General features: G+C 33.8%; 1 protein-coding gene across 3 annotated transcripts in view; it reads left to right on the top strand.

Annotated features, from left to right (window-relative positions):
- Positions 1–23624, top strand: part of CDH8 (cadherin 8) — a 390268-nt gene that overhangs the window by 288092 nt on the left and 78552 nt on the right. For all 3 annotated transcript variants that reach the window (XM_015443035.4, XM_045382372.3, XM_005592125.5), the window contains exon 9: positions 22039–22160. In XM_015443035.4, coding sequence (XP_015298521.1) covers positions 22039–22160 — 122 coding nt within the window. The remainder of the gene's footprint in view (positions 1–22038; positions 22161–23624) is intronic.

Genomic DNA, 23624 nt, shown 5'->3' with positions numbered 1-23624 from the left:
AGATATTCCAAATGAAATGAATTTGCTACTCTGCCTTACCTCAGTATTGCAAGCCTGGTTTTGAAGAGCCAGTATTCCATAAGCTCATTTGTTTCCTTCATAGAATTAGAAAGACAATAATGGTTTTCCTTCCAACCAACATATACCCTCCTCAAACATCAGTTGGCAAAATATTTTAGGGCATAGTTGACCTTTGGAAGCCGTTACTCTGTGATCGTCATTGTTTGCCAACAGGCCTGCTGCTGAGAGTAGATAAAGTTTCCCTGCAAGCACTAAGAAAGAGGAATAGGTCTTGTTTTGTTTTCATATTGAGGATGAATGCTCAGGGTCAAATTGTCAGAACCAAGTAGAGATAGGACAGGATTGGTCATTGGAAGAAGAAAATAGAGAAAGGAAGTTTACATTCTTATAACTTGGTATTGAATTTCTGTATGTATCGTTTGTAAGCATGAGAGACAGGACTTTAGGTGGAGAAACGACATTTAGAAGGACTAACCCATTCCAACATTTCTCCTTTTTTTCTTTACCTAGTTTTATTTTTTATTCATAAGTTTCAATAATATCTCAGTCATCCCCCTTATTTCTAAGTATCTATGAATATAAGTGAATATGTGTTTTCTCTGTTTATTTGTTTTTCTGTTTGGTATCTGTAGTGCCTATAAGAGTATCTGGCACTCAGTAGGTGTAAACTCAGTATTTTTTTAATGAATGGATGTTGGAAAGTTACTTTGGAAAATACAATTATCATACGTTAAATGTTTATGAGAGAATAATCATGTCACTCTGGAGAAAATAATCATGCCACTTTCTCTATAGGATGTTAGGAAAATTAAAACATGGTAAGTAAGTGTTCAATAAACAGCATGTAATCTTAAAAAGATGATGATGATGATGATGACATTCTCAAATGGCAGACATAGATTATTAATGGAGTAGGGTATTGGTTTGCGAGTAGGATTTCAGTGTTAGTTTGGTTGTACTGACTGAGACTCATATAAAGAATACATAGAGCTTGGACACCAAGCATATTAATCTCTATAACACCTAGAACAGTGCTGAGGAAGAAGTCAACCAAAGTGGTTTATTCTCCACTGACTGGTTCCAGTGCCTTGATGGAAAAAATCTACATCAAACCGTTTGATGTTCTAAGAGGCATGTGCCAATATATGGAAATAACTGATTTTTTACCCAAATAACTGTGTTCAAAGCCCTGCCCCAATGATGCCAGGCCATGTCAAGGAGACCACCACCAACAACTGGATTCTTTGCAACAGCAGAAATGCAGATGTCAACAATTGAACTTAGCATTTTTAGTTACAGTGGATTTTTTTCCTGCATCTTTTTTTTTTTTATTTTAGTATGCCAACAATTTTTTTTAATTTTACCATTTTTTTTAATTTTAGAAATTAAAATATTTCTGGTAACAAACAAAGATTTTCCCATCCTACATTAATTCAGGGTAAAAATAAACCTCTAGCAGGTTTTCTTTTTTGACATGATTTGGAATTATTTTGTTAATAACATTGAAGACTCCAATATTGGTCTATATTTTCTCACTTTCTCATAATGTTTTGGAATAAGCTTGATGCTTTGTCCCTGTCAGCATCCCTATTGCTCTATATTGAAAATTTGCATGATAGATTCACTGGGTCCAAGATTAGTTTATTAACTTTCCATCAACATGGTGAGTATTTCAAAAGTGAATTTTTGTGAAGCTAGCACATCATTTTCGCTATGCTTTTTAAAAAGACTTACAAGCATCTTGAGCAGGATAATGTCATTAAACACAAGCCCTCTGCATTACCTCTGCAAATACATCAAAAACCAAAACCCAGAAAGAATGTTTCCTGTTTCTTGCAGATTTGCATATTTTACTCAATGTATCTTTTACAATCTTATTACAAGAATACATAATAGTCTATCTCTAGTTACCTTTCTAACATGCATAGATGGACAGATGATTTTGTGGATACTAATGGAGTTAGAGGAAGCAGTAATGTATAAATGTGACTGTGTATCTACGTTTATATTCGCATACATCCAAGGCATTTAATGTTAACATCTGGGAGTAAATCAACAACGTCTATTTTATTTTTATGTACTTGAAACTGTGATAGTGGGTTGTACTATAATCATTCCAGCCAGTTCTGTTCATCATTCATCTTTAATTCTGCTAATCTTTCATCTTGAATTATGTATTTGTTTACTTAACTCAATGTGGTGCATGCATCTTGGTCCACTGTCACCATAAATGCAGAATTTACTTTGGCAAAAGCATAGACTGAGGAAAAGCAGTCTCAAGAAATTGGTCTGGTTTTGTAGCCAGAGCATCACCTAAAGATAGCACAATCTTAATCCACGAATTCTGTCAGGCACTGCCCACAACGTCCTTTAAACTCACAGAGGATTAGAGTCCTTCTAGAGTAAATTTTGTCTGTTGCTAAACAAGTGCAGGGTGATTTACAGTTTATTTTTCTTGGGGGAAATAATGAACACATTACATCATTGTGTGTGTGTGTCTGTGTGTGTGTGTGTGTTGGGGGGATATCAAGTGTTTTCCTTACGTCTATGATGGTAACTTCCATCAGACACTCTCCCATGGAGAACAACTACAAAGTTAGGCAGAACAACACGATTTGAAGGCGGCCAGCACCTAAGGAACTCAGATACCAGAGAGAAAGAAAGCAAATTGAGGTGACTCCTCAAGTTAGCACTGCTTATTCCTTTCAGAGTTTAACTGATTCAACTCACAGGACATAGAAACCAAATGGAAATCAGTGACCTGGAGTTTTTGATGGATTTATGGGACTCTGGAGACAAAAGTTAGATTTCAGGATTACCGAGGTATCTAGAAATTGAGAGACCGGGGTCACAGAGCAAAGATCATTAGAGAAGAATGGGAGTTTTTTCACCCTTGATGAATTTGCCACATCTTAACATGTGCAAAAGTAAGAGGATTTAAACCTATCAAAGAGCTAGTGCTAAGAAGCTAAAAAGCTAAACAAATATTTTAGCAGTGTAACAGAAATAAGGGACCCTAGAAGTAACAGAAACTCAGAAATTAAATTAATCCCCATAATTCTGAAATCCGGTCTTAGTGGTATCAAATTGATATATCTAAACGTATCTTCCTGGAAGAAGAAACCAAATTTGTCTAAAGGGAGATAACACCTTTTATACGAAATTTTCAAAATCCAATTAAAAAATTTTGAAATGCTACCAAGGAGGAGTAGACCTGCAACAGTCAGAAAAAAGACAATTGAAAAATATCTAAATGATACAGATAATCAAATTTTTCAACTAAGAATAAATATAGTTAACACGTCCAAGAGAATAGATAACAAATGAAATGGATAGTTTGCCCAAAGACATGGAGCCTATGCAAATCATCAAAGAAAAAGACTAAAGCTGAAAAATCCATTGTGTTAAAGTGATAATATAATCAATTGAAACAGTAGGTTTGCAAACCAGATTTAGAATAGAAAAAAAAGAAAGAAAAAAAAGAAAAAAGAAACAGGAAGAATCACAGAAAGAAAACAATAATAAAAATACAAATAGGAGCATATGACATAGATTATATGTAAAGCAAAGGCATATTATATTTGAAACTGACACTCCAGAGAGGAGGAAGAAGAGAGAAGATGCAATAGTTGAAGAAATAGTGGTCACAAATTTTCAAATCTGATAGAAATCATCAGGATGTAAATTCAAGTGGCTCAGTGAACTCTTAAACAGGGGAAATACAAAGAAAAGCATATCAGGACACATCATAGTAACACCGCTAAAAATAAAGACAATGAGAATTTAAAATTAACCCAAAACATTAATGTCTTAAAAATTAATATCTCAAGCTGACAGTTTATTTGATAATATAAATTATGAAAGGCAGAGTCAAAGAATGTCATTTTAAAGGACAGAAGGAAAATAATTGCCAAGTCAAGAGAAAAGAGCCTTCAAATTAAGCTGTTTTCTTTCAGAAAAAAGAAAAACTCAATAAAACGCATTACCAGCAGTTTTTCACTGAAAACATTTTTAGAAATGTATTTTTCTAAAAAAAATAAAATAAAAACCAGCCTAAATGGCAATATGATAATATAGAAAAGAAAGAAGATAAGCAAAAATATTAATATGTGGGAAAATACAAAATAATAAATACTACTTAACATAATTAGAATGTGTTACACGTATAAAGTCGTGGTAGAATTAAAATACATAACAAAAATGATGGAAGCGGGAAGGGTGTAATATAAATTATAAACAATGCATTGCAAATATTCTTTCATTATACATATAATATTTGATACATTACTTTAAGATATACTTTAGTAAATCAAGGGTACATATATGAATTATACATTTAGTGTTGTCACTAAAATAATATTAATTAAAGACTATGTAAGTAATATAATAATGGAGGAATGGAATAATTAAAACTAATTAATTAAAAACCATAGAAAAGGGGAAAACTGTTTTTAAAAAACATTAAAAAATTACAAAAAGAAATCCAAACCTATATGGTTATGTACTTTAATATTAGATATACATTGTCAGATTAGATATAAAAAGCAAGCAATGCACAGATCATGTCTCTTATCACAGATAAAGCTGTAATAGAAGGATAAATAGACACTGAGATGATTGAAACAAGATCTGACTGCAAATTCAAACTGAAGGAAAGTTGTTCAGGTGTAAACTAAGAAGAAAGAAATATTTCCCCAAATACGGAGAAAAATGTTATAATGATAAATAACTAAATTCAGCAAGATGTAAAAATCCTGAATTCCTATATACCTTATAATGTATTTGTCGAGTATATAAAGTAAAATATTGACAGAATTTAAGTGAGCAACAGATAAACCAACAATTAGAACAAGTAGACTGAGAAACTGAAGATAGAGAACATTTAATATCATGATTAATAAATTTATTTAATTGGAAGGTATAAAATACTACACTAAAGAGTTACAGAAAAAATCATTCTTGTTAAACAAACTTGAAACGTTGACCCAAAATGGCCAAAAACTGTGTCCTAAAACAACTCATCACATGCAGTATATACCTTCTTAGCAGTGGCATTAAGTTTTAAAAATGAGTAACAACAACAAAAACTTAAATTATTCTTAAGTATTGAAAATTAAACCACACACTTCTAAATAACCCATGAAAAACAGAATAAACCACAAAAGAAATTGACACGTTTAAAAAATGAATGATAGCAAAACAATGACATGGCAAATCATGTGGGACAGAGTTAACACAGTGCCCACAGGGAAATTGACTTTAAGTGTCTACATTAGAAAAGAAGAAGTGTTGAAAATCTATTGTCTAAGCATCCACTTCAAAGGGGCTGAAAATGACAAGAAAATTAAAATTTAAAAAGTAGCAGAAAGGTGAAAATAAGTAAGGATAGAAAATAATGAAATTGAAAACAAATGTACAATAGTGAAATTCAACAGAACTAACAGCTGTTCAAAAAATGAAAGAAATTGATAAAACCTTGCAAGGGAAAATAAGAAGGCAAGTCGTCAATATCAGAAATGAAGAAGGAAGCATTGCTACAACTTCTATAGAGATTCAAACAGATAATGGAAGGATGTGAGGGTGATCAGGCTGCGACGTGTGTCACCCCATTGATTGCCAGGCTTGATTTGGCTGATCTGGCTGGCTAAGCTGGTGTCCCCTTCCTCCCTTACCGCTTCAAGTGCATCCTTCCTGAAGCTGCACCCTACATGGAAGAAAAGGACCATCCCCGAGGAGGACCGATCTTCGGTCAAGAATATAGGAGTAGCTGTGCTCCCCTTCTAGAATCTTCAAACAAGCTCTCAAGCTTCATTTGTAGGAGAACGTACAGTAGTCAAGCTTCCAAGACCTCAGACACATCCAAATGAGGCGTGGCATGTGGCAGTCTGCTTTTAAAAAGGAAAAATTAAAAAAAAAAAAGGTAATGGAAATATTTATTACAACTTTAAAAGTTATTGGCAAAAATATGAATACATTTAGCATAAACACAACATGAACATATTTATGTCAAAAACTTTAAAAATGTATTGTGATAGAGGCAAGTTTAAAAACACAGGCTTTGCCAAATGGCATAAATAAGAAAAAACAGAAAAAATATGTCTATTACTTCTCTATTGAATAATTGAATCCATAATTACCAACTCTAGCACCTAAGTTCTCATGCTCAAATGAACTCACCGATATAAATTTCAACAGAGAATAGTGAAAGAGGGAGCATTTCCCACTCTATGTCCCAAAGTCAGTGTAATCTTGATGCTAAAACCTGACAAGAATATTACAAGAAAGGAGAATTAACAGCCTGCTTCTGATATACAAATCTTAAGTAACATATTAGCAAAACAAACTCACTAATATACAAAACATTACAGTCAGGGAATACAGGGACAGATTATAACATTTAAAAATGTATTTATTCAAATTAAAATATTGAGAGAAGATAGAGAAAAACATGATCTGTGTAGATCAGAAAGATTTAAGTATGCATTTCTTGTCCATGGTTAAATTTCTTTGCACACCAGAAATAAAAGGAGACTTAATTTGATAAAAAGTAGCTATGAAGAAACATATAGTAAATATCAGATTTAATGATGCAATACTGAAACCTTTCTCATTTAGATTGCAAATGAGGTGAAGTTGTCTACCATTGCTAGTTTGATTCAATTATACTGAAGGTTTTAGTCAATACAGTAAGGTACAAGGAAGAAATAAAAGTATAAATATCAGAAAGAGAGAAATATAATTGTCATTATTCACAATCAACATGATTGAGTATTAAAAAATACAAAAATAATCTATAGGCCGGGCGCGGTGGCTCACGCCTGTAATCCCAGCACTTTGGGAGGCCGAGGCGGGCGGATCACAAGGTCAGGAGATCGAGACCACGGTGAAACCCCGTCTCTACTAAAAATACAAAAAATTAGCCGGGCGCGGTTGTGGGCGCCTGTAGTCCCAGCTACTCGGGAGGCTGAGTCAGGAGAATGGCGTGAACCCGGGAGGCGGAGCTTGCAGTGAGCTGAGATCCGGCCACTGCACTCCAGCCTGGGCGACAGAGCGAGACTCCGTCTCAAAAAAAAAAAAAATAATAATCTATAAACTATTATAAATAATAAGTAAAGTTTGCATGGTTGTCAGAGTTGCAAAAATTATTGCATTTTGTTTTCTACCAATACTCAGAAAATTAAATAAAATACTATCTGTAATATTGAGCAGACTTCAATTACATAGCAAAAAAGTCTGATGCAAGGACCCTAAACTGAAAACTACAAAACATTACTGAGAAAAATTAAAGGCACAAATGAAGGGTTGTACAAAGTTTGCAGTTTGAAAGATTCAAACATAAAATGTCAGTTCTCTAAATGTATCTGTAGAATCTAAGCAGTATCAATACATTCCAACATTTCTCTGTGTGTGTGAGTGTGTGTGTGCGCTCATGCACGTGTGCATGTGCACGTGTGTATATTTTGACAAATGATACTATAATGTGCATAGAAATTTAAAGGGCAAAAATAATAAAGAAAATATTTACCAAGAACCCAAATTGTTTGTCTTATGATATCATTATATGAAGGTTTATTACAAGATAGAGTTCTTAAAAAAGGATTGTAGGACTAAAGAGATGGAAAAATAGACCAATGGAATAGAAGGCTTCAGAAATAGGCCTGAAAAGAAAATGCTCAACTGAATTATAACAAAGATGCCATAGGGGGAAATAGCAACAATGTAGACTGTAAACTGGATCCCTGCGAGTGGAAAAAACTGAACTGTGACCTGTGCTTCTGACCATCAATATAAATAATTTTCACATAGATCAAAGATATAAAGGTAAAAAATAAAACAATAGACCTTCCAAAAGTTAACATGGAATTTTCAAATTCTGGAATAGGAAAATAATGAATGACTAATATGAAAAAAAGCACTAAAATTAACAAAAGTACATATTGATGAATTCAATTTATTGAATTACAAATTTATGCTCATCAAAAGATGCTACTAAAAGAAAGAAAAATCAAGCCATTGGGTGGGAGAAGGAATTGTGGTACATATATCTACTAAAAGACACATTTTTAATACAGTGTAGGCGTATCAATTAGGAAAATATAGGCAACTTAATTAATAAAGGAAAATTTGAACAGGTACTTCACAAAGAGGATGTCCACGTGTCCAGTAAACAGAAGAAAAGGCACTAAGCATCAAATATTCAGGACATTTAGATATACCTAAAATACAACTTCAACATTCCTATGATATCTAAAATTAAAACCGAATAATAGATAACTGAATTTACCAAGGGTTGTTGCAGATATGCAGCAGCTTGATCTTTAATACAGTGCTCCTCGGAGTGTAAACTGGTATATCCACATTAGAAAAATATTTGGAAAAAAATGCTAAAGCTGAATGTATGCATGACCTGTAATATTTCACAGGATATTAATATACAGAAATTAATGCATTTGTGCATCAGAAGATATGTAGAAAACATTTATAATAGTGCAATTAAGAATAACATAAAACTGAAAGAACCCAAATGCCCACCAATAAAAGAATAAGTAAATAAATTGTGGTATATTCATACAATGGAATTCTTTTCCAAACAATGGAAAAGCCTGATGTATTGCTGCAACCATATGAATGAAAAAATATTACATCAAGCTAAGGCATCTAGATGCAAATATGTATACACTCTATGAATTCCATGTTTATGAAGTCTTGAAGAAGATAAACTAATGTACTGTTAAACCAAGCAGAGGTTATCTTGAGGGTCATAATGACTTGGAAGGGGGTAAATGAAAGGGTATTGGCTACTTTGGATATCTTGATGTAGGTGGTAGTTATATGGATGTGTTTATTCTGGGAAAATCCACTATAATAAATCGTTAGCATTTATATGCTTTTGGTTCTCATGGCTTACTTTAAATGCAAAAGTTGACCCCACATAAAAAATATAAGGAAACCACCATCATATATTCAAAAATATATGAGTATTAACATTTCTGAACTTGAATTCACTGAAAGAAAATTCCATGTTAATGGAATCACCAAACCTTTCTTTTGACATTATTAGTTTATTACGTCTGTGCATTGGGCGGGCAGTGATCAGTATTAAAAATATTATATTGGATGGGTGCGGTGGCTCATGCCTGTAATCCCAGCACTTTAGGGAGGCCAAGGTGGACAAATCACGAGGTCAGGAGATCAAGATCATCCTGGCCAACATGGTGAAAGCCCATCTGAACTAAAATTCAAAAAATTAGCCAGGCATGGTGGCACGTGCCTGTAGTCCCAGCTACTCGGGAGGCTGAGTCAGGAGAATTACTTGAACCCGGGAGGCAGAGGTTGCAGTGAGCCGAGATTGTGCCACTGCACTTCAGCCTGGTGACAGAGCAAGACGCCGTCTCAAAAAAAAATTTATATATATATATATATATATTTTAGGAATATGTGTTGTACAAAGAGAACCTGTGTGAAGTAATTAATTTTGTTTGTTTTGTTACTTGTTAGTCAGGCCACCGTAGTTTGTTTGTTTGTTTGTTTGTTTTTGCAGAGTCTCGCTCTATCGCCCAGGCTGGCATGCAGTGGCATGATCTCGTTTGGACTCCGTAGATGTTCAAGAATACATACTTCTTCAACGTATTAGGTTGTTGCAAAAAGAAGTCGGTGTTTGCCATTGAAAGTAATGGCAAAAGCTGCAGTTCCTTTTGCACCAACCTAATACTGTGTTATATAATATATATAGATTGATTTCAACCCATATATACCCTGAAATCATGTCCACAGTTGAAAAAACATCTTCACTGTAAACTTCAAAGAGAGAGTGAGGTATAACAGGCCACTCAATAGATGGTGGGCAGTTTACAATGATAGCTTTCTTAGCTAATAAATTGTGTGTGTTACTTGTGTGTGTATGGGCAGGTGCTGTGGGCACTATGTTGTAACGTAGTATTAAATGAGCATTTAATCTGAACATTAGATATGTCAATACATTAATTCCTCTGAAACTGTATCCCTAAGGTTCTAAAATATAAGGGATTAAATAGAAACACTTAGCAAAGTAAACTCAAGAAATTCACATCCAGTAATCACGAGTCAATCCTATTTGAAATAATTAGGGGAAATACCACTGAGGATTTCGTAATTGACCCATAATGCAACTCAGATGGCAGAGTAGAATTAGAGATTTTTGCAAAGAAGACTTAGTTTGCTAAAAGGGACAGGAGAAGCAATAAACTCACTATCCAATTTTATTTCTTTACCTGTTGCACCATGGAAAAAGATAAGAGATGTGTAAACACGATAAAAATATGTACTTAAGGGTATAAAAGGAAGGAGTCAATATTTTTGAGTTACAAATTCAGCCAGAGTAATACATAATAGGATGAAGATGCAGACCAAAACTAAAACAAAAGAAACAAATAAAAGCCGTGTACGTGCACACACACATACACACACATCAAAAGCAAAACAAAAAGATGACGTTCGTATGCACAGTATAGACAATAGAGGACAACACATTTGTAAGCATACTTAAAGAATTAAAAGTAGATCGCATTATAAAACACAAATTAAGAGAAAAATAGAAAAAATAATAGCTCCATGCTCATTCATATTATTGTTTTTTTATAAACCGTCATTCATGCCATCTTTATTTGGAGTGTGATTGGTAAAATTTTGCATATATGAAATATAAAGAAAGGATCTAAGATTAAAAGGCAATGAAGGATAAAGTCAATCTCTCTCCAATGGCTCTAAATCTTTTCCCCATCGGATTAAAATTTTACAATGGTAAATGTGCCTACCCTAGTTTTCAAGATCTCAATTCTTGTGAGGAGGAGAAAGGATTCTGAGGGTTCATTGTAGATATGTAGAAAAAGGTGGAGTGAAGAACTTGCCAAGTGGTTATACAGAACTCTACTATTTCCAGGATCACTTAAGAGGAGTGTAATAAATAAGGGATGTACACATTTTCTCCCCATTTAGAGAGCATTTGAAAATGGAGTAGGAAGTTAGCTTGCTTTTTAGCAGTCAGGGAAAACACACAGGGGTCGGTGAGGGCTTGAACCAAAGTCGCTATTTAAAAGTCATTTTCTCCAGGGAGTTGAAGGCATTTTCAAAAATGTCTAAGTCCACAGCTTTCTCAGTGAGAGAAAATACTTTTTTCCCCTCTCTTGAGAGAGCCACTTCTTGGTTAATAGAAAGGCTATAACTTATAAGCTTTGTTCATTAGACACTAAAGCCCCAATTTGATTAAAGTTCTAATTTAATTCTAAACTACTCTGTAGATATGACTGGGATTTCAAGGAGTGAAATAAAGTGACTACTCTTTATACTCTCTGGCTTGCTGGAAATTTCACAATCTTATCCTTAAAAATTATTGAAATGCTGGTAGTCAACTGCTCCTTCTTTGTACAACAGAATGCAGAAAGTTTTTGATAAGTATTTGATGGTGTCAAAAGTCTGCGTTTGAACCAGTGCAAGAATATAGTTGCCATAACAGAGAAAGAGGAACGCACAAACACACTACTGTAGAGATAAAAACCTATCAAAACTACCCCCAGAAGCATGGATACCCTGCTGGTGTCCACTGGTTAATTGCATACTAACTTGTTCCTCAGCTGTCTAATAATCTATGGATTTGGTAAATCATCACTAATGATTTATAAATTAATATGCTATTTATGGGCAAAATGTGTCTCAAAAAGTTTCATCTTTAGTCATTAGAGAGCTGAAACCTGCTATTGACATTATTTCCAATATCTTCTTTCAAATTCCCATCAGTTTTATTTTAAACTTACTAAGTTGCTATATTTCCATCATATATTCAATTCACATCTTCCTGTTTTTATAAAATTGCACTGCTCCTCTTATCATCTTTTCAATTATAAATTCTCTTATTTTGCATTCCCCAATTGACAGTAATTTACTGCTCATAGCTTCTACCCTTCTACTTGCAGAAAGCTCAAGAATTATTTATTCTGCCCCACCAGTAAATCTAAATTTGTCAAATCATTTTTCTCTCTTATAGCTTGAAAAGGCAAGTCTGTTTACTTCAATCGATGCCTGCAAAAACAGCAGCTCATGGAAACCAGTTAAAAGCAAATTCCCAAGTAACCTAGTCTTGGCAGTATTCCATTACCTTTGATTATAAAAGGGCAAAATTAATGGGCAATTCATGAGGGTATGTGACAGAGAGGTGATAGGAAGTCACTACTACTCAAATGGTAGAAGTCAAGAAGTTGTTTATAGCAGATGCTATTTCAGCCTTTTCTTCCATCATATGTGAAAACAGCCTGACTTTTGTGACCAATTGAAATGGGCTTTTCCTTCCAGACCACTTTGTCACATCTCTTATGTTTAGAAAATTAATCTTTAATGAATGCTAACCAAGTTTCTAATTATAATATCTTTATATTTAATGTTTGTGTATCAGATGAAAGGCAAACATTTTGGGGCCAGTCACAAAGGACATGAATAATTTCCTTAGAAGCTTATCTAATTAATTTTATTGCTCTATAATATCTTTAAAATTTGAACTGCTATCATTTCATTAATTTAGAAACAAGTGAATCTTCAGTATTTAAATATGACACTTGTGTTGAAAATTATAAGTTGTAATTTCAATCGTGTCTGTTCATATAATATTGATAAAGGTAAGATATTTTGGTGGTGTTTGGGGAAATGGAACAATAGGTTTTGTTTGTTTTATTGTTTTTCTCTGTGTTTTAGCAGTTTCAAGAAATACCCAGTAGATTTCTGAGGCATTCATATACCTGGGGTAAACATTCATCTACTTAGGGCTAAACAAAATGAAACATAATTTGTCTTTCAATCGACTTTTTGCTAATTTTTTAAAAATAAATCTGATCCAGAAATAGTTCAATGGCTTGCCAGTGATCACATAATATATATCTGGCTCATTACCATATAAAACAATACTTGTCCTGACATGGCCCCAAATTTCTCTCCTAATATCACCATTGGCCTTATCTCGGAATAGTCCCACCATTAGAACTCCTGATTATTTGGTGATGGAATGGTCTCTGGGCCTTTTTACATCCCATTTACTCTATCTGAAACAGTTGTCCACCCTTCTTTCTTCCTTCCTTCCTTCCTTCCTTCCTTCCTTCCTTCCTTCCTTTGTTTTTTGGTTTGTTTTTGAGACGGAGTCTTGCTCTGTCGCCTGGCTGGAGTGCAGTGGCGCGATCTCGGCTTGCTGCAACCTCCACCTCCCGGGTTCAAGCAATTCTCCTGCCTCAGCCTCCCGAATAGCTGGGACTACAGGCGAGTGCCACCATGCCCAGCTAATTTTTGTATTTTTAGTAGAGACGGGGTTTTACTATGTTGGCCAGGATGGTCTCGATCTCTTGACCTCGTGAACTCCCCACCTAGGCCTCTCAAAGTGCTGGGATTACAGGTGTGAGCCACTGTGCCTGGCCTCCACCTTTCTATACCTAAAGTAAACTACTTTTACTAATTTTGAAAGGCAAAAGATAATTCCCTATTTTAAATCTTTCTGTAACTGTAGAAAAGTGCTACTTCTTTCTATATTCTTCCACAACACTGTAAAAATGAATAACTTATAGGATAAATGAAGATATAGATAAACCACTATAATGTGATATTTCTCAAATACTATGAATTACTTGGTTATAGGAGATTTGTCTTAACTGGACATACACATATAACTATGTATTGAATAACTGAATAGAAGAATAATAAGATAATGAATGAATGACAAAAGGCATTTATCAAAATTCTCAGGAGAGAGTTTTGGGGTGCTTAACCTTCTTGAGCTTATATTTATGATATTTTGAAGAATGAATTCAAATAATTATGCACAACCACATTAATGTCACATATCTCTGTTCTCGAGGACAAAAGGGTATTTGTGATAGTATTATTTTAGTTAGTCATGAATGTCCCAGCTTTTGGAAAGAGACAATTTAATGGATTGAATGGTGACCCTCAAAAAAGATATGTCCAGTTCCAAACCCCAGAAACCTGTCATGATCACATGTGGAAAAGGGTCTACATAGACGTAATTAAGGATCTTGAGATGAGATTATTCTAGATCACGTAGGTAGGCCTTAAATCCATTGACAAGTGTCCTTATTATAAATAGAAGAGAAGATACAAGAAGAAGAGGAGAAAGCCATGTGAAGATGGAGGCAGAAACTAGATTTATGCCATCACAAAGCAAGAAATATTGGAGATACTAGAAGCTGAAATGGGCAAAGAAAGATGCTTCACTGGAGGCTTCTCAGGGCATGTGGCACCATTGAGACCTTGATTTTGGACTTCTGACCTCCAAGTGTGAGAGTGTGAAGGAATAAATTGCTATGACTTTAAGGCATGAAGCTTGTGGTAATTTGTTATGGCAACCCTAGGAAACTAATATAAACAAGTTTACAAAAAAGAAAAGAAAAAGTCATAATTTTTTTGTAATGTGTTTTAAACTTAATTGAAGAGACAAGAAAATCTCACATTTACTGGATAGATAGAATATTTACTACACAGATTAATAACTCTAAACGACTCCTGTGAAGTTTTAAAAAAATGAGAGACAGAGAGAGAGAGAGAAGGAAGGAAGGCAGATGATAATTGCTGCTGATACTAACAAAAGCCTTCTGGAAAAGGTGGGGCTTGTAAGGGACCTTGAAAGAAGGATGGTCTAAGAAAACTAGAAGGACTTGCCTCTCACAAATTAGGCACAAGCATGGCCAGTATGGACAGAAGTGCTGCGAAAATACAAACTCTGGAAAATGGCCCTAGAAAGGGAGTAGGAGGTGAACATAAAAGGCAAAAGCAGGTCTATCACTGAAGCTAGAGACCCACGCTCATTGTAGCATCCTTGCAAACACTGAAGAAAATCATTCCCCCTCACCCCAGCAAGATTGATAAGTCAACGCCAACAAGGTCCCAATATGTTCTCTAAATGGAATGCTTCCTAGTCCATCTACCTCAACTCCAACTGTGAATGTTCAAGGTCCATCTTCTTTAAACCCTCCAACCTAGTTAAGCTCTCTCTGTGATGTGCAGCACTAAAACTCTTTGCTTGTCTTCATATCTCTCAATCTAGCATGTAATTCAATACTCTTTGATTATTTTCTGCTACTGTACTATAAGTTCTGAGAGAACAGAGTCCTTATCTCTCTGCTTTTTCTTATATTCAAGGCACATAGAAGAGTACTTATACATCACTATACATATTAAATAATCAAAATTAGTGCAGAGATAAAGCTATCAAGAAAATGAATGAATTAATAAAAATAATATATTATTTAAGGTTTTGGGTTAGATTACATTAATTAGTTTGAATGTTTTGAGATATTCATTGATCATTCACTGGATCACTGTGGTCCTAGATCACTATGGGGGAGATATAGAGGGCTCAAGAATCAACGAGTTACAATTTAAACCACATAATTTTGATATGAATATTGTATGGTAGTACAAACTCAAAAGCTGTTTTATGATAAATTTGATACTGGACAAAAAAATTAACAGCTGGAGAAATGTATCTGAAAGTGACAGGAGGGGTGGGAAGGGCACGGAAAAAAGCAAGACCAAGGAACATACTGATAGGCTGTAATAATTAATATATCAAGGAACAATTTTATGATTATATGACTTTAGATGAATGTGATATGTTTTCTCTCATTCTGTTGGTGTCTTTTTACTTTTTTGATAGTTTCCTTTAAAACACAAATATTTTTAATTTTGATGAAGCACAATATATTTATTTTTATTTCTTATTATTTTATTTTAGTGTCAAATCTCAACATGTAAGATGTCAAATCCTACAGCATAAAGATTTTTTTTTCAAAAATAAATCACTGTTTACTTCCTACTTCCTGGTTATAAAATCAGTTAAATTCCTTAAAGAAAAGTTGGAAAGTAGAGAAATGTATTTGTATACAAACATACACCCAAAAGTATGTAATATTTGTAACAAATATTTGTAACTTTTTAGTGGCTCTTCCAGGGCTTACAATATACATTTTACTTGGAAGAATATGCTTCAGATGTATATCATCTTAATTCAAATGAGATATAAAAATGCTATTCCTATATAGTTCTATTGCCTTCCCCTCCTATTTTGTGATATCACTGATGTACATCTTATACATATACAGTATAAACCCTAAAATTGTATTGCTATAATTATTACTTTATATAATATTGTGTTTTAAAAAGAATTTTAGAGGAGTGAAAGTATATATTCATAGCTTTTGTTTTAGTAATCTTTTTATTCGTCATTTATGTTTTCATTTGTTCCTGTCAATTTGAGTTACAACCTAAATTCATTTTCTTAGCCGAGTACACTTTCATACCCACTTGCCTCCTTTTTGCTATGATTGGCAAATATATTACATTTTGATATGTTACAAGCTCAGCAATACTATTATATACTATAATATAAATAGATACACAGAGTTTTATGCAATTACATTTAAAATAAGAAAGGAGGAGTAATGTGGTTTTATATAGTCTTTTATAAGGGCATAATTATCTTTACCGTTTTCCTTTCTCTCTATTTTTTTCATTTGGATTTGAATTATTGTCTAGGATCCTTTGTTTTCAACTGAAGAATTTCTTATCCCTTGTAAGCATAGTGGGGATTCTAAGATCTTGCTTATCTGGTGATGATTCTATTTTACCTTCATTTATGAAAAATAGTTGTGATGGATATAGGATTCTTGGCTGACAGTTATGTTTCATTGAACACTTTGAATATGTTATCTTCCTGTTTTCTCACTTCCTTTATTTCAGATGAGAAGTTAGCTGCCATTTTTATTGGGGTTCCCTGGTGATCAGTTTTTGTTTGTTTGTTTACCTCCTGCTGGTCTCAAAATGTTCCTGTTTTTGGCTTTTATCATTTTAAATATGATATATCTGCGAGTCTCTTTGTGATTATCCTACTTAGAGTTTGTTAGGGATGTTTTAGGATATACAGGCTAGTGTTTCTCAATAAATTTGGGAAGTTTACAGGAATTGTTTGTTAATTTTTTTTTCTCCATTCTCTGTCTCCTTTTCTTCTCTCAATTCCTATTACGCATATATGACACTTAATGGTGTCCTATATTTCACTGAGGCTCTGCTCATTTTTTTTTTTTTAATGCTGTTCTTTGGTTAGCAAAATCTCTGCTGATCTTCACGTTCACTAATTCTTTGTTCTGCCAATTTAAATCTACTTTTGAGTCTCTCTAGTGAAATTTAAAATTTCGGTTACGGTAATTTCCTACTGCAGAATTTCCATTTGCTTCCTTTCTAATAATTTCTGCCTTTTTAGTGATATCCTCTACTTGATGTTATGTTGTTATGGTATCTTCATTTACATATTTAATTATGCCTTCTTTTAATATATGTTAATGGCTACTTTGAACTCTGTTAAATCTGGCATATGGTCACTCTCACATATGATTTCTTTTGCCTGATTTTTCTCTCACCTATGGGTCATAATTTATTGTTTGTTTATTTTCATGTCCTGTAACTTTTTTTGGAAACTAGATAGTTTCAATAATACAATGTAGCAGTTCTAGTTACCAATGTTCCCCTGGAGTTTGCAATTACTATTTACTCACTTGTTTGTGACTTGCTGAATTGTTTTAGTAAAACCTTTTTCCCCCAGTGGTGTAAAGTATGTGATCTTTCTTCTCCAGAGGAATAGTGTTGGATATTTACATAAACACCTGGAAATACAGTGGTTTTGGCAGGACTCTCTTTGATTGTCTCTGTCCCTGACCTCATCCAGCTATTAAGGTTGTTTAATTGCCAGCCAACTGTTCAATTGTTTTCAAAAGTGTCCTAGGTCATAATTTGTTCCACGGTAAGATCCATTCAAATTTGGGCTCTGGTGAAGAAATGATTCCCTAGATAAATGTTTGAGATTTGTTATTTTTCCTAGAAGGCTAATTTCAACTGATTCTATCTGCATTCTCTCTCGCAACTAGCCTGTCTCTCCAGTGAATCTACCAGATCTACCAACACTCTCTCTCTCATTTGTCTGTCATAGCAACCTTTAGTGTTTTGAGTTTACTCTTAGGCTTGAACTTCACATTCCTTTGTATATGAAGGAACTTTCTGCTTCATGGCCTGCTTTTCTCTTTCACTCCCAAGCAAAATATTTGAGCCATGGCTTTGAAACTCTTTTCTTTAGGAGTGAAGTGCTTTGTGGAGAGAAGGAGGCAGTGACCTCAGTCTTTTTGTCTCACCTGCTGTATCCCTTAGGACTTTTTCCATAGACTATAATCATTTTTAAAAAACTTTCACCAGTTTTCTGGAGACTGGGTTTGTAGAGTTCCTCAGGCTATCATGTAATAAGTCTTAAAAAACAACAACAAGAAAATAAACAAACAAAATTGAACCATGTGTTAAAAAGACTTTCTGGAAGAGATGTGATGTATGCTAAATTTTGAAGGATAACTAGAGAAATTTTAACCACCTGGAAATAGCTTTTCAAGGCAGAGTAAACAGTTTAGGTTTTATTTTGTTTAATTTTTCTAAAGAAATAGATACAATATGAAAAGGAAACATCTAGAAATATCTACAACACAACTAAATAAGAACAAATTAATTTAGTACACTTGTGTAATTGTTAAATAAATGTAAAAAATAGTTGAATTTGTACATCATGATATTATTTACAGCTATAAAAAGTGGGTTCCAAATTTAGTTCCGAGTTTCTCACAGAACTATAAAGAACCACAAACTAAAGAAGAAAATACTAATTATTTACAAAGAGTTCTTTGACCATTATACTAAAACATTAGTTGCTTGTAGAGATGCTGGGACACATGAATTAAGATAATTGAAAAAGCATTATATGCCATTCATGATTTTCCAACAGTGTTAAGTAATAGCTCCCTAAACCCACATTGTTTCTAAAAAAATATTAGTTGGTATTTTGCACTGGGCCCCAGGAATAGATAAATACCACTTTGTCCCATATGCGACATATGAGAAAAGCTACTTTAATGTTGAAAATTGCCTCCAATAAGAAGCTGATGGAGTTTGTTCATCCTTTATGCCTGAGTTTTGCCACCTGTCAGTCATCTAGGTCTAAGAGATATTTGCAATTTATTGCAACTATGAGGCCAAATTAAAAAAAAAAGAGAAAACTAAGACTGGACTTTGACAATTTTTTAACCAAAAGAGTGGGAAGAAAATGTGTATATGCATGTTTGCTTGTAGTGTGTAGATATGAATGTGTGTGTGTGTGTGTGTGTGTGTGCGTGTGCGCATGCATGTAACATTAAAGATAAGGAAAGCAAAGAATAATATCATACATAGTTGACTTGGCCTAATCAACCATTGTCAGTGTATCTGAATCCATAAGATTAGCAATTTTTTCACTTCAGAAGGTGCAAAATAATGTTTAAGGAATATGGTAGCTTTTACTTATACTTTCAGTTTTCTAAGACTGTGCCCCTATTATTCACTGTCTAATCTGTACATGCAGTTTATTAAGCCTGTGCTAATCGCTATTTATTAATTGAATACTTAGTGAGATTAAAGTAAAAATATCTAGTAGAAGTTTCTTTAATTATTTACATACACAAAAATTGGTCTAGGATGTAGAACGGAAAGAATGAGTGTTACAGAGTTAAAAGGAATAACCAGCAATTCTTGGAATTGCAACAGAGAATTATAAGAGGAAATTAATCAATTAACAGGACTCCAGTTGGGTGAAATAGGACCATGATCAAAATTCTGGAAGTTAAATTGCACAGTTTCATAAGGAGGGTTGCAGATTATGAGTGCAATTCTGAAACTATTATTGATGGTACAACCCCTTAGACATTTGGTATTTCATATTTGGGCCAAAGCCTCAAATATTGATCAAACTTCAGGTAAGTATTTGTACTGAATTTATAAACATTCTTGAGGAGATAGTAATAATTAGTAACCTTCATACACACACATACACACACACAGGCACAAACACACACGTATATGTATTTTTTTGGACTTCATCAGTATTATGCTATGAAAGTGGCTTATGTCTGGAAGAGCAAAATCATATTTTGAAGTCAATGCTTAACTTAGTAATCTTGGTAAAATTATATAATATTTTAAGTGTCAGTTTACATCTTACATATGGGTATCCCATTAGCTACTTCATAGATTTTTTGTGCAGATTGAATGAAATATGATTATGCGAAATATTTAGCATCATGAATAGTAAACATTCAATATACATGGTGCTGTTGATGTGGAAAATTGCAAAAGGCAAAGGCTAGAATACCTTTGAATGTGTGTCCAATACTGTATGAGACACTTTTAATTTTTTCTCACATAACATTTGTAATAATTCTATAACCAAAGTTCCTGAGTTTCAGTTTTTTTAGGAAAAAAATTGAGTTTAAATTACTTGCTCAGAGTCACACAAGTAGTAGAAGGGAAAGCTGGGGCTCCAAATGCGCATGTTTAGCACAAAACACTATGCTCCTTTTTACTCTCCAAGAACTGCTACTTAGCTAATGGTCAGACTGGGAGATGGAAGTAAATATTTAAATATATAACCATACCTTACTTAAATTATAAACTTCGTAGAGTTTTGTTGACTAGATAAAGGATAAAATATGAGTTCCTTGTCTTAGAGTCATATGTTAAACTTCTATTTAGATTATTCCTTCTATCAAAACTAGGAAAGTGCATGTTTCCTCCCTGAATGAAGAATAAACAAGTTCATTATATATATACACACACATACATACATATATATATATATATATCTCCAGTGAGACATTTCAGGCCATCACCTTGATTTTTGGGAAGTGAAGTCAAGTTCCCTTAATTCCTTGGGATAGTATTCAGCCACTTGTAGTTAACCAAATTAGAATATTGGAGAGTTGTCATGGCACTCAACTACATTCAAATCTTGTAGCGGAGCCAGCAGGGCAAACCAACTGTAAATCTGTAGCATAGCTATAGCTATTTGGTGTATGCTTTAGGAGTACTTTTGTCTTTAAGCAAAAAAACGAGTATTTTAGAGCTCCAAATGTAATCAATTGTCAAAAAGAGGAGTTTGATATATCAAATGCAAGTCTGTTTGTCAATATTCAAAGCCAAACATTTTTCCCCTCTCGACTTGCTTATAAATATTCAGTGCCACAGAAACACAAGTAAATAATTGGTCATCTCCAATGCATTCTGTATAATTTATAACAGATCAAAAGATTATTACATGGTACAGTCAAAGTCAAACTATATTTCATTTATTGCAAGTGAAAATCGTAACATGGCCCAAGTCAGCAATGTATTAATGGACTAGATCTCCTTCTATGTGTGTGTGTGTATATATAATTTTAAAAAATAAGGATTTGGATTTGGGGATTAAGGATTTCATATTGAGTTCTCTGCTATTGGAATTGACCTGGAAAGATTAGAAGATTATTGTTCATTTACATTGACAAAAATCTTCATGAAAATGACAATATTAAAATGACTTGGGATCATCTTATCCAAAAATATTCCAGGGTCAATTTTAATGAAAAATGCAATTCATAAAATATATGATACTTCATCTTTAATCTTATCTCTTTTATCATTGTTAAGGACCACTTCTCAACAAGTGATTTGGTTCTGGCCTTTTGCTAGGTTTTAAGTGTTCATCTCTATTATACAGCCAGTCAAGCAAGTAATAGCTTAAAATGGGTTATGTTCTACTCAAGAAAAAAAGAGATACATTTTTGTTGTATACAACACTTTTCTTTTAAAGAATGTATTTTATCAGTAAAATAAAGCTTGCTTTATCAAAGAAACCTCTTTTAATTTATTCAGATATGGTCTTTATCAAGCTAAACTCCAGCAAATGGTGTTTGAAATAACAATTTATGCTTTTTTTAAAGCAGTCAAGCACTTGCTATTTTTCTTACTTGGTCAGACTCTATAATCACCATGTTGAAAACATCCTAATTAAGGGAAGTTGGAAACAGACCCACATGCTTTCAAGAGAAAGTTGAGTTGCACGTTAAAATGAATACCCTCAATGCTGATGTTATTTTTTCCTTCCCATAGGGAACCACAGTCAGATATCACGAGTACCTGTTGCTATTAAAGTGCTGGATGTCAATGACAACGCCCCTGAATTCGCATCCGAATATGAGGCATTTTTATGTGAAAATGGAAAACCCGGCCAAGTAAATATCTCCATGTTGTTAATGCTGAATATGTTTGTATACAACTGTCTCATATTTGATTAACCTGCATTATATTGTGCATTTGCATCATTTATGATCTGCAAAGTCTCAGGCAAGAAACACATCCAAATGGGAACAGAGAGGGAATTTTTTTCTCCATCAGATGTTGTTTCTCTTCCTACTTATGACCAAATTGGCTCCTAAAGTGGAACAACCTGCTGTGCCACGAACCCAGAGCCAAGTCACTGTCTTAAAATATCTTGGGATATGGATGATAGCAGGGGATGTCTTAGAGTGATGGGGACTGAATTTTTACTTTCAAATGACAAGAAGCAAGGTAAAACCTCATGGAGAGGAGACATTCGTTTCATAGCAAACATATGAATAACAAATAACAGTGAAACCCAAGAAGACCAGTGGTTTATAGAAAGTTGTAGGAAGTGAATATTGAAATCTGTAAATATGTATATACATTTAGATCAGCATAAGATGAACAACACGCGTTTGAGATGTGTGTATTAGTAGAACATTTTTTGTGCCTCATATAGCATAGATGAAAACTGAAAAAAGAAACATAAAGAAAGTGAGAGAGAGGGAGAAGAAAAGGGAGAGGGAGAGGGAACGGGAATGGGAGTGGGAGGGAGGGAGGGAGAGAGAAAAAGAGGGAGGAAGAAAGCAAGGAAAAGAGTTAAACAAAATGAACAGAAACAAATATCTGCTATACTCTGAATGTCAAAATGGAAATAGCCTATGTAAAGTTCTGCAAAACCATAAATGTAACAGATTTATTTGAACAAGGTACCAAAGTACTGTATGTTTAAGAAATTTATCATTTTTCAACTTCCTAATTTATTTCTGGATGGTGACATTTTAATTTAAATAAACAGCAGCTGACAGTATGACACTGGAGTTGTTAATCCAACTATTCTTGTGCCTCATGTGGGTGTTAGGAATTATACTTAACTATTTGCTAAGCAGCTTACCTGACAAGAGTCAGATTTTTTTCCCCTAAAGAAAGGACTAGCACTGTAGCCATATGCTTTTATTATAAATGATCAATTTGTTACCCTCCTATAAAACATTGGGCATTTCCCCATAGACTGCTCCCACGTATCTGGAGGATTAGTATTGTTTCCATCTACCAGAATAAGACACCGCCACCCCGCCACACACACACGTTAAAGCTAAAATTCTAATAATAAAACTGATTAACTTTTAAACATCAAGACAAGATCTCATCAAAGCATTCAGCTTTAGTAGACATATATGTTTATTTTTATAACATTCTAACATTAGCTTAAATGTTTCCTAATTTTATTATGTGGAATTATGCCCGTCAATCACACGTTTTGAGCATCTTCATTTGTGATCCTTTGAGAAGGGAATGCGTATGTGTTTTTTTAATACACATATATCAATAAATACCATCTACCTAAATTGGTAGATTGAGTTGTCAGAGAGAGT

The sequence above is a fragment of the Macaca fascicularis genome, chromosome 20 (assembly GCF_037993035.2).
Source record: "Macaca fascicularis isolate 582-1 chromosome 20, T2T-MFA8v1.1".
Lineage (NCBI taxonomy): Eukaryota > Metazoa > Chordata > Mammalia > Primates > Cercopithecidae > Macaca > Macaca fascicularis.
Note: the sequence above shows the minus strand (reverse complement) of the source record. Positions and strands in the feature narration are given on the sequence as shown.